General features: G+C 40.7%; 1 protein-coding gene across 1 annotated transcript in view; it reads right to left on the bottom strand.

Moving 5' to 3' along the window:
• TNIP3 (TNFAIP3 interacting protein 3) overlaps positions 1–13206 on the bottom strand; it is a 62901-nt gene that overhangs the window by 31061 nt on the left and 18634 nt on the right. The window contains exons 3-7 of the mRNA XM_083571617.1: positions 7353–7430; positions 6807–6881; positions 5524–5589; positions 3718–3849; positions 97–204 (exon numbers count right to left, since the gene is read on the bottom strand). Coding sequence (XP_083427743.1) covers positions 97–204; positions 3718–3849; positions 5524–5589; positions 6807–6881; positions 7353–7430 — 459 coding nt within the window. The remainder of the gene's footprint in view (positions 1–96; positions 205–3717; positions 3850–5523; positions 5590–6806; positions 6882–7352; positions 7431–13206) is intronic.

Below are 13206 nucleotides of genomic sequence, written 5' to 3'. Positions count from 1 at the left end.
ACAATCAGTAGCTGCCTACTGGATAAACTTCTTTACCTGAGCAGGTAAAGATTTCAAAGCAAAGAGATCAATATTCTGAAACAAGAATATCCTTACCTTGTTAAGCCGACTTATTTCACGTTCATAATGAATCTTTTTTGTATTTGCTAAGGAGGCTTCTTCTTTCAGAAGTCTATTCTCTTCCTTTAGGATTTTCTTGTCTCTCTGGAATGTAAAAACACATAGATTGTTGATAAAGTGCAGATGGTTGCATTTTTTCTTGGTCTGACAGATGTGCTGTATTTTTTTTTTTATTATTCCAAGGAAGCGTGCCAAACTTCTCAGAAAGAAAACAGCAGCAAAACTGATGGATAGCTCATCCCAGATACACTAAAGTCTGATGAAATTCTATTGACTACCTTTTGGGCTCTCATGTGGCACATATAGGTCATAAAACTGCATGAGGTAGCTGAAGAAATATAGAGCTTACCCCTTCACATCTATAAATACCACCCTGAAGGCCTTGTTGTTGGACGATGTGTCAGTCAAGGAGGCAGCAGAGGTCATGGTTGGAGCACTAGAGTAGCCCCACAATCCCCAGCCAAAGGAATGACATCTTAGGGGGGGATTTAATTGTATTTTATCTTGAATTTGTTCCACCCTACGGTTTCAAAGCTGACAGCACTTACTGGGGCGGTGGGGAAACAAAGCAGGAGGAGATCCCCCCAGATTTATTTGAAATATTTCTGGCCACCCTTCATCATATGATTCCAGGGTAGGTTACAACATAATTAAAACAAGAACAATTCCAGACACAAAGTCCAGACAGTTAAGAGGAAGTAAAAACACAACATGAAAAGTTATGGGAGAATCTCACAAGTGGCTCTTCCCCAATTGTCTGCCCTTTCATGACACCAAAAATCCGCTGCTTGAGGTGGACCCCTTATTTTGCCTAATGGTAAAACTGGCTGTGCTTCAACAACAGCTTAGCCTAAGACTTTATCCAAATGGAAATGTAAACAGAATACTTCAGTTGTCTCAAAAGTCAACTGACTTCCGAGGTCAAGAGCTATAAATAAATGAAACTAACAGTCTTAGTCACTCCAGTGATACCTGCCTAACATCAAATGTGCCAGATTCTGTAAGAAAAAGGGTAGTTTCACTCTGTCTGAAAGACCAATCATCTGCTAGAAAATTAATAATTTGTTTTTGAAAACCAGAAAAGAGGAAGATACATTTAGATGAAGTTAGATCAAAGGTCCGTATAGTTAAAGCTATGGTTTTCCCACTAGTGATGTATGGAAGTGAGAGCTGGACCATAAGCAAGGCTGATCGCCGAAGAATTGATGCTTTTGAATTATGGTGCTGGAGGAGACTCTTGAGAGTCCCATGGGCTGCAAGAAGATCAAACCTATCCATTCTTAAGGAAATCAGCCCTGAGTGCTCACTGGAAGGACAGATCCTGAAGCTGAGACTCCAGTACTTTGGCCACCTCATGAGAAGAGAAGACTCCCTGGAAAAGACCCTGATGTTGGGAAAGATGGAGGGCACAAGGAGAAGGAGGCGACAGAGGACGAGGTGGTTGGACAGTGTTCTCGAAGCTACCAACATGAGTTTGACCAAGCTGCGGGAGGCAGTGGAAGACAGGAGTGCCTGGCGTGCTCTGGTCCATGGGGTCACGAAAAGTCGGACACGACTAAACAACAAGATCATTTGTCTATATAGCCCAGTATTGCCAACTCTGGCTGACAGTGGCTTTTCGGAGTCTCAGGCAAGGGTCCTTTCCCATCATGTGCAACTTGATTTATTTTCTTACATTTATGTTCTGTTTTTCTTTCATCATGCAACCCAAGCTAACATACATGTGGTTCCCATGTCACCTGTCCAAGACACTGACTAGACTCAGATCTGCTTAGCTTCAGCAAGGAGATGGTTTCATGTGCCTTCACACTTGAAATAACAGAGACTAAATCTGGAACCTTCCATGTACAAAGTGTGTACTCCATCAATGGACCATGGTCCCTCCTAAGGCCACTGATATACATGGCTTCTCCATTGCAAATGTTTTTTCTACCTCTACTTAGTCAAAATTTTAGCATGCAGATTAGATTTTCTTATATTCTAATATTTTAATTTCACATATTTCTGAATTTATGGCCCTTGGGGAGTTATGGAGAACCCTGTTGGATCAGACCAAAGGTCCATCTAGTGCAGCATTCTGTTTGCACATGCTTATCAGCAGGACATGAGCACAATAGCTCTCTGATATTGACCTACAAAAGCCTCCATCTGTTTGGTTCTATGCTACTTAGAAAACATTGGGGGAGGGGATCAGTGAGATTGCCTATCCAGCAAAAATTCCCAGGATGTACAGAACAACTTAACATCTCCCTACTACTCCAGGATGAAATCCCAGATGTCACACACTCAGTTGCTAGATTTTGCGCTGCCATGATGGATATTCACTGAAGGATGGTTTGTGTCACAAACCAGACCTAAACTGAAGGCCCATATTGCAAGACCTGTACTCCCTTAAGTTTTACCTCTTATAGTTGTTTTAACTGCGTGTCTATTAGTCCTTATGCTCTTACAGTTGTTTTAACTGCATATTTTTTATTTGTTTTTTCTTAGCTCTTATCTGTTTATTATCAGGTTTTATTCATCCATTATCAGTGTTTAATCTCGCATTTTATTCACATGTTTTATCCTATGCTTGTTTCTTTGTCCTTATTTGCTCTTACAATTATCAGTTTAATTCCTAACCACTACTTTATTATATATTTTTCTTATGCTGGTCTGTGACCGTAATAAAGTTCATTCTTCTTCTTCTTCTTCTTCTTCTTCTTCTTCTTCTTCTTCTTCAGTGAGATTGCAAAGCTCCTGTTATTAAAGAGTTGGTTGAAACTGTACCCAAGTGATAGCTCAACATATATACCGTATTTTTTGCACCATAACACTCACTTTTTTCCTCCTAGAAAGTAAGGGGAAATGCCTGTGCGTGTTATGGATGGAATGCCTATGGATGGCATGCCTACGGATTTCCCTCCTCTAAAAACTATGTGCGTGTTATGGTCGGGTGCGTGTTATAGAGCGAAAAATACGGTAAATGCATTGCTGTTGGCATTTTTCTGTCTTGAGAGGCAATGGAGTGCTCCTCCAGTGATGAATTCAAACCTCTAGAGAATCACAGCACCTGCTGTGGCTGCAGAGACTTGTAACTGCTTTCTCCTGAATTGTTTTTGCTGCATTGGCAGCACCAAAGTGACCTCTCTGGGGTCCAGGCCTGGGCAGTGCATATGGAGGTCTGCCTCTCAGCCTCGCCGATGAGGTTCAAAGGAAAACAGGGCAATACATTTGTCACCAGCTTGGCTGCAGGAATTGAGAAAAGAAGGCATTGAACTGCCTTAGGGACTCCACTCCAGACTTGTGTAGGGTTTACTCCTTAGCATTTTCTTCTACCGAAGAAAGGCAGTGGGTATGGATTTTTCCTCAGGGTTTACCCCCGAAACCTTTCTCATTAATGAGTATAGCTGCATATATATAAATGCACATATAACATCTATAGAAGCATTTGTTCTCTTTTTCTTTGTCTAAGAGTAGCACAAGCTGTCAGCTAGATAACTTTTCTACTACTGTAGGGCTCAGTCATTTTTGAACTGCAAACACAACTTTAACTAGACCAAGGAATACCAAAATCCCCACCCCCACCCTGGTGAGAGTAAAACAACAGTTTCCTACCATTTCCTGTAGGAGGCTGTTTGTAGTCAGGGCTTCCAGCCTTCTACACTCCTGCTGCATTTGGTGCCTTTCTTTTTCCAGTTCCTTGACACTCTTCTGCATTGTTTCCAGTTGTGCTTTCACATCTGTGACCTGCAATGTGACACAAGGATAACTGAGGTAAGATAGATCCCTTTCTTTCACCAGGGTGCAGTGGCTGGGCAACACAATGGTCAACGTGGGAATGCAGGGACCACCACATGCTGTAAGATACATTTCAGGACAAATCTGTATGACTAAGCTTATGAGATTTAGAAGTCAAAGCTGCCGAGCCTCTGAAGCTTGTGATGAGCTGTCCCATGGGGAATAATAAACCTATATAGAAAAGGGGGGGGGAGTTAGCTGTGCTGCATGAGGGGAAATCCCTGATCTAAATCTTACTTCAGGTAACTAAAAAAAGAAAAAGACAAGTCACTGATTCTAATCTTCAGCCACTGGCCCACATTCCTATTGGTTACATAAAGTTAATATTAGCCAACCTTACAGGACTGTTGTACAGATTATTGAAATGCTGTGTGCAAAGTACTTTTAAAACTTGCTAGATCACAACTTACTAGTATTATTTTTATGTTCTAAAACACTAACCTTTTCAGACCCAGAACTCAGCTTCACTCAACTTAAACAAAGGACTAGAGCAAAGACCAGATAACCTCCTGAGCTCACAACCCCATTCATAAGCAGCAAACATTTTGGGGACGGAAATTTGGGTGGATGGGACAGCTCAGCATTAACAGCAGTATCATGGTCTTCTCTTTCTCATTACCTTTGGCAACAGCTGCAAGACTAGCACTTTCCTTCCATAGGGCCCATTGCCATTGTCTTTTCTCCAAACTACCTGAACCTAGCATCATTTGGAGTGGCCATTTTACTGTAGTAGCCACCATCGTTTTCCCCCACAGTGCTCCAGGGCAACATCAAATCCATCTGGAGACACTCTTGGGTGTTAAGATCAGCAGAGGCTCGGGGTGGTGGAGGCTTTGCGGCAGTCCCTAAATTGTAAAACTCACACCTCACCAAAAAATGCATCCAACATCTTCACTATACAGTTTTCATTATATGCTGAAGGTGCACATGCAGTAGCAAAGGGAGTGGGGGAGGAAGACCACCACAACTAATGGTAAACAGTGCCATCTCTGAATTTCACTCCGTAACCCAGGCATAGGCAAACTCCGGCCCTCCAGATGTTTGGGACTACAATTCCCATCATCCCTAGCTAACAGGACCAGTGGTTAGGGATGGTGGGAATTGTAGTCCCAAACATCTGGCAGGCCAGAATTTGCCTATGCCTGCCCTAACCTGTGGTATAGTGGTTAAGAGCGGTAGACTCGTAATCTGGTGAACTGGGTTCGCGTCTCTGCTCCACCACATGCAGCTGCTGGGTGACCTTGGGCTAGTCACACTTCTCTGAAGTCTCTCAGCCTCACTCACCTCACAGAGTGTTTGTTGTGGGGGAGGAAGGGAAAGGAGATTGTTAGCCGCTTTGAGACTCCTTAGGGTAGTGATAAACGGGGACATGAAATCCAAATTCTTCTTCTTCTTTGGTCATCAGAATTCACTATCCTCTCCAAAAGACTGCAGCAATCATCACCTCAAACCTACATCAGATGCACTTGCTAGGTTTTCAGAAGCAGTATATGTTTTTGTTCCTTGCCTACCCTTTCTGCTACTCTACCTTCCCCTTCTCAAAAATGAGACAAGACAAAACAAAACAAATTAAAAGTATAGAAAGGTAGCCTCCAGTTCTGTCACACTTAAATAGAAATTTACCTTTTTTCCATACTGCTGTTTCATTCGCCTGAACTGCTGATCCCACTGATTGTTCACTGCCAGCAGCTGAAATTATTAACTAATTGTGTTAGGTACATTATTTATTCTCACATTACAAGTGTGAAACCTGCAGTGGCCTTATATTTTAACTTTGGAACTGGCATATTATTTTAGAGATTTCATTTGCCTTATTTCCTGATTCTCAAAACAGGAATAGTGATAAAACATAAATATTTTAAATTTTAATTTAACCAAACACAAGCAAAATAATGCTCAATCACCATCAAATTCTTGCCTGAGGAAAAACATTTCAGAAGAGGACAGGAATTTGGTGGATTCTTAAATGTGGGAAGTTTCAACGCTGGTGTGAGCTGTGACCTACAGGGCCTTCCCCAACACTGGTATTTCCTGAGATATGCAAGAGTCATTGGAAGGATGTGGCTCTTAAAGCATGGAAGCCTCAGGTCATTTAAGGTTTTATTGATTATATCTGCTTCCAACCTCTTAACGGCACTACTTACAGCTGTTTTGTATTACTATCAAAACACTTACAATAAGATTTTGTCCCGTTTGCCTTGTATGATATATAAAGCATAGGAATGAATGCTAGGGCAAGATGAATCGGGAGTGGCAGCTGAGTCAGGCTTAATGCTGTGTAAATGCAAATGTTAAACACAAGACTTTCTGCAGGGATTTCTAAGATGAGCAGACTTCCCTCACAGCTCTGAAAGTTCACTTAGTTCACAGCAGCATGAAATGTGCTTCTTTCCCATCCTTTATATCATGTAAGCATTCCAGACAGGATAGCCCCTTACAACACACTACCAAGAAAAAGGGCAAAAGAGGTCACAGATTTGCATAATATTTGCATATGCTAATTTATATGTATACATGAAAATTTAGAGGGAAAATATCAATAGAAATACATTACAATACATCATAGTGGGGAGACCTAGTGAACTGTGTGCCTGCTCATTCTGCCTTTTAGGTGATGTCAATAGGCAACTTCAAGGCACAATTTCCTTCTTAAGTCTCTATGTTTAAACCAGACTTGGACCACAAAATACTTCAAATAGATGGCTACTTTACATGTACATATAAACATGAACCATAATTATGCACACAATTTTCAACCACATGCATGATGCAATTCATGCATAGGAGAAGCAAGATTAGCCACGGTTTCCTCCAGAAAGATTAATGAATAAATTTACAACCCAAAACTCCAAGTGAACAACCCATTGCAGTGCATCAGCTTGTCCAAAAAAATGCTTAAAAATTACCTCTTGCCTCTGTTTTTCCAATGATATAATCTGTTGTTCCAGTACACCTATTGGCATCTTCTTTGTCAATATATCCTATGAAAAGAAAAGAAAACATATGTATATTGGGTACTGTTTCAGTGTATATTAGGAGCCCCCTGAAAAATGTGACTTAAGCAACTATATGTTTCCAGAGTTCACAGCAATAATAGATTTATAATATTATATACTTTTTGTATCTTACATTAACAAAGAACAATCTTTGAAAAAAGAAAAAGAAAAAGAAAAAAAGACTTTGATTTCACTGTCAATAGTTAATTATTATTTTTAATCTTATTGTAGCAGGAGCTTGTGCATCTTTTCAAAGCAGGAAGATGAAAAAGTTCTACATACATGACAAAGAAGCAGAGAAATCGGGGTGCCTTTAAGACAGTACCCTAGGTAACCTCTAGGTTAGAGTACTGCAACAATTACAGCCCGATACAAGATACAGTATTACTGGTCCTAGCACAAAATGAAAAGTCCAATTGCCGCAGACACATATGTCCAGCCAGTGCACTCCTTTACCTCTGACAGGCTGCCTGAAGTTCTCTTCTCATCCTCCATGCCCACCTGCATCTGTCGGGTGTTGTGTTCACTAAAGGCCTTTAAAGCAGACGAAGGAAAACAAGTCACATACGTTGTGTGGGAGAATTCATTCAAGACAAGATGAAGGCCACTAAGACTTCACAAAAGCATCACAGAAAATGCATCCATGTCTTTCTCTCTGTGTGTGGAATACAGCAAGTGATGGAACTTGTATTTGAATCCTTCACAGACTAGGGGGCTTCCCAAAATGTCTCAAGTTATGTAGCCTATGATTCAGGTGAAAAGATAGCCGGCTGTTTCTTGTGGTATGTAAACTGCAGCTTCCTTGTTGTCACCCAGCTGTTCTCTGGGAGGGGAAGCTGTACAGACAAGAAAAGGGGAGTAAACTGACTAGGTCACACACCCCTCCCTCCTGCCACTGATAAGCATTTCCTCTTGGATCTCCCCCCCCCCCCAAGTGTCCTTGCACGTTCAGAGAACTTTTCAGATGGGATGTTAAGACATACTGTATATTTGCCCATGACAGGGAAAAAAGTGAGTCATGGTTTATGTAAAATATGAGCAATGCTTCCAAAAACGATCGGGAAGGAAATGTCCGACATAACGAACAAGATGTACCATGTAACACAAAACCTATACAAACTGGGTGTGCATTTTTTTTTGCCCCAGTTAAACATGCATAAACATATTCTGCCTCTTCAAATATTTGCTGGCTAGTAACAAAGTAGTGAGTTCACAAGGAAATAAACTAAGGTGTGTGTTCCTATTAAGACTGAATATCACAGAATTCTGATTTTCTCATTACACTAGTAGCAAGTGGTTGGCAATAATTTCAAGTCACATATAATTGTTAAAGTAATTAGAAAGTTCTGGGTTTTAGTAAAGTTGGCCTTTTACATTCCTGTTGTTGTTTTTGCAGGTGTAGAGGGTGGGAATCAGAGGATTCAAATGAAGTATAAAGCCTTAAATCTACAGGGGTGGGGTAGGGAAATCATGACTGGTAGGTTCAGGGTGTGATGTCAGAGTTGGCCGATGGCAGGGAAAAGAGATAAGGATCAGGTCCACTGGGCCAAAATTGTTTCCTACCAGACACAAACAACTGAAGGTATTTCCAACAAGTTTTTCCACCAGGGTGAAAAGGTATTTGTCCTAGGTGTTCATTTTCTTTCTTTTTTAAAAAAACTGCCTTTAGTTTTCTTTCTATTTATATACTTTCAATATAGCTGTTTTTATGGTATATCTGTAAATCACCTGGGACACAGGTAAAAGGTCATTCATAAATAAATTATGAATGGAGGGCAAAAATGATGTATCAAAAATGAATGGAGCTTGAAAATATATGAGTTTCGTATTGAATATTGATAATTTTTTTAAAGGTCCGATGTTCTCAATTCATTTCACTTATTATCATGCATTATTTTTAAGCACCAACATATAATGTATTAAAATGTAAACCATGCTTTGAGAAATACCACAACTTGACCACTCATTTGGTTACTGTACTGATGAAATAATGGACTTTTCTGCAGTTCAGTCCCAGACATCTGCATGACAACTTAATGATTAAACAGCTATTTTACTTTAGAAACTAATGTTTAAGTCAAAATTTCCCATAAACAGTAAGTGCAGTTCAAATCAGAGCAACATTAAACTTTTAAATATTCAAGAATGAATTTCCCCGTTTTGGTTGGCCCACATTCAGTCCTATACATTTTGGCTATTACTCGGTACACACATCCATCACTTTTAGTATCCTTGTCTGGCTCAGTTTACCTCAGTTACATCACAGTCAAATTCTACATTTTCAAATCATTGTATGTTCCTTCTTCACGGCAGCCTTTGATACGACCCTATATAGAACCTAACTCAGGCTGTTTACACACTATACCTTTAAAGCACATTTGAATCACTTTTCCCCCCTCACAGAATTCTGGGCACTGTAGTTTATAAAGAGTTGCTGTGAATTATAACTCTGTGGGGGGTAAACAACAGTGCCCAGAATTATTTGGGGGAAAGAATGTGCACATTAAAGGTACAGTGTATGCACAACCTAACCTCACCAGAGTGTCTGCTACGTCCTCACGCACTCCATCCTTTGTTGTTGTTTAGTCATTTAGGCGTGTCTGACTCTTCGTGACCCCATGGACCAGAACACGCCAGGCACTCCTGTCTTCCACTGCCTCCCGCAGTTTGGTCAAACTCATGCTGGTAGCTTCGAGAACACTATCCAACCATCTGGTCCTCTGTCATCCCCTTCTCCTTGTGCCCTCTATCTTTCCCAACATCAGAGTCTTTTCCAGGGAGTCTTCTCTTCTCATGAGGTGGCCAAAGTATTGGAGTCTCAGCTTCAGGATCTGTCCTTCCAGTGAGCACTCAGGGCTGATTTCCTTAAGAATGGATAGGTTTGATCTTCTTGCAGTCCATGGGACTCTCAAGAGTCTCCTCCAGCACCATAATTCAAAAGCATCCATTCTTCGGCGATCAGCCTTCTTTATGGTCCAGCTCTCACTTCCATACATCACTACTGGGAAAACCATAGCTTTAACTATACGGACCTTTGTCGGCAAGGTGATGTCTCTGCTTTTTAAGATGCTGTCTATGTTTGTCATTGCTTTTCTCCCAAGAAGCAGGCGTCTTTTAATTTTGTGGCTGCTGCCACCATCTGCAGTGTTCATTGAGCCCAAGAAAGTAAAATCTCTCACTGCCTCCATTTCTTCCACTTCTATTTGCCAGGAGGTGATGGGACCAGTGGCTGTGATCTTCGGGTTTTTTTTGTTTGTTTGTTTGTTTGTTTTTTGATGTTGAGCTTCAAACCATATTTTGCGCTCTGCTCTTAGACTATGTTTAAATGCAGATTCCATGTCTTCACCACCCACCAACATATTTCCTCCTCTTCCTCTCCCAGCTGCCATCCTTCCTCCTTTTTACCATATAGCTTGATAAAGGGCTCTGGAGAATTTGAATGTTTGCACATTGTTTTGTGACATTTTGGTTCGCCTACTAAAGTGTTGCCCTGATATAGATTTTGAATTGAAAGTCAGTGTTGGTTTCTCCCTACTGTTACCTAGGTAGGTTTAACAGACAGGAAACTGAAAAGGTAGAATACAGATAAAGAAAGCTGTGGTAATACTTTTACTTCTATGGTATAACGTGAACAGAAACCTCCTTCATGGGCGTGTTATATTGTGAAGTATATATAGTTCTTCACACATTTAAAATTGCACATTGCTGAACGTGGGTGGGTTGTCAAAAGTGTGAATTGAGTAACAAGCATTGTGGACTGTACATGAATTCATTCATCCATTCAAAACTTTTATACCCAACGCTTCAACACAAAGTTTGCCCAGGAAAAGTATGTGCTGGATTTTAGGTCCTTTCTTATCATCTCTGCATAAGTAAGTATCTGAGGAATCCCCATCAAATCTACATTTATCTCCCTCTAAGCCAAAATAATGAAACAAAGCTGTGAAAAATGGCACATTCACCATTGCCTTCCATGTTAGTTAGCATAACTAAAAGAATTACAAAACAGATGTGATTTAGTCAGTATGTGCAATGTAAGATTGCAAAGTATGTCAAGAATGAGAGGTAGATGAAAGAAAGGAAAAGGCATGTTCATGCTATCCAGACAATGCATGACAGGAAAGTCCACCTTAGGAAACAAAGCAGGAAGACTGGACATATAAGGTAAAAATATGTAAACGTTTGCAATGAAGTGCAGTGACGCTCTTTACTCAGAAAGGAGGAGTGGCATGGAATGCACTGGAACAGCAAAAACATATCAAATTAAAATGCAAACTAATGCTCAAAGTGCTTCTTCAACTTTACAGTATTTGCATAAACCATCAGAAGCGGTTTCGTCATGCTGGCCACATGACCCAGAAAGCTGCCTGTGGACAAACGCCGGCTCGCTCGGCCTGAAGCTAGATGGGCACCATACCCCATAGTTGCCTTTGATTGGACTTAACCACCCAGGGGTCATTTACCTTTATCTTTTATCTTAGTATTTATTTAATACTTTTCCTGAATTCTCAAAGTATTTCCACATCTATTATCTCTTTAATGTTTACCATGACCCTATAATGTAGGTCTAACATTATTTCCTCCATCTTAATTTGCAGACGCAGGATATCTCAGAATATTTGCCATTGTTTTCCAGCAGCTGCAGCAGCAGCAGCATTTATAATATTGGAGAGACTAGTAAAGAAGGGACCCCTGACCATTAGGTCCAGTCGTAACCAACTCTGGGGTTGCGGTGCTCATCTCGCTTTTATGTGGCAGCATGACTAAGCTGCTTCTGGCGAACCAGAGCAGCGCACGGAAACACCATTTACCTTCCCGCTGGAGCGGTACCTGTTTATCTACTTGCACTTTGACGTGCTTTTGAACTGCTAGGTTGGCAGGAGCAGAGACCAAGCAATGGGAGCTCACCCCATCACGGGGATTCGAACCGCCAACCTTCTGATCAGCAAGTCCTAGGCTCTGTGGTTTAGTGCACAGCACCACCCGCATCCCATTGGAGAGACTAAAAATGTATTATTCAGCCTACCCTAGCATTTTGTAGGAAGTTGCACTGAAAATAGAAGATATGAGGAAGGTGCCCCTCTGGTCTGCTCAGCTCTGGACTGGACTGGTGTTGCATAGAGTACCCAGGTACAGAACTATGGTCTAATTCATCCAGGTCTGGTCCACCTGGTTCCCCCAACCAGGTCTCAGTTATACAGACCAGCATGCATGGAGCAGCATGCCCTTATTATGTACCAACCTAGAATTCAATAACAACAACACCAGGCCACTGGGCACAATGGATGAACCTGCAGTGATACCAGAGGTGGGAAGAAAATCAAATGTGGATATTGGTGAAAATAAAATAAAAAATGCATTATATTAGGGGAAATTGCCTTGCAAAAAAAAATGTGCATATTGGGCAATGTGAAACAAAAATTTCACACAAAAATGCTAAGAAATTTTCATGAGATTTGTTTTGAAATAAATTTGCAAAGTGGAAATGTGGAAAACTGAACTTAAGACTGGAAAAATTAAAAACAGAGAGAAACAAAACTGACAGATTCACCCATCCCTAGTTGTAGCGATATCCTTCCTTTAAAAAAAAATCTGAAGAATGTTTTTTTTTATTTGAGCCAGAATAGTTTCCACTCTGTTAAGAAACATATGTAACAACTATATCCACTGCTGCACATCACCCAAATAACCTTTTTACATTTTATTTTTGGCTCTTTCTATGAGTACACAAGGATGTGGAATGGCAACTCAAGCAGTGCTCAATATAGTTGAAAACCTTCATAAATCTTCTTCTGGCAGTTTTCATATCATTGACCTAGGAGGACATTTCCACTCTCTCTGACCAAATTCATATAAAACACAACCAACCACATCAAAGTATTCAGAGAACTCATTTTACAATTTATGTTCCCTTTTAAGATTCCTTCCTAAAGTACAGACACTATGTTCCAAGCAAAACCCATGATCTTCAGACACTTTTCATATGGGCGCCCAAGTTCTTCTCTGTCTTCTTTCATCTCTACAAGCTGGGCTCTGCCTTTCATTATCATTTTTGCATTGCATCCCATCCATTTCCAGGATTTCTCAAGTCTTTCTCTTCCTTGGGCTGTATTCCTTTCTGATGAAGAATGTGCATTTTTATAGCTGACTTTTGCATACCCTTGTTCTAAGGCAGTACTGAGCTGAAATATGTTGATCATTTGAAGCAAAGTGAGAGGGTGATTCTTTCCCCCCCCCACTAGCTTGGAAGAGAGATGGCCATCTAGTGGCTCACAAATGACATTTAAGTTTCCCAAAGGAAACCCAACAA

Source organism: Podarcis filfolensis (assembly GCF_964270895.1).
Source record: "Podarcis filfolensis genome assembly, chromosome: 9".
Classification (NCBI taxonomy): Eukaryota; Metazoa; Chordata; class Lepidosauria; order Squamata; family Lacertidae; genus Podarcis; species Podarcis filfolensis.
The sequence above is the reverse complement of the archived record's forward strand: the minus strand, read 5'-3'. Positions and strand labels throughout refer to the sequence as shown.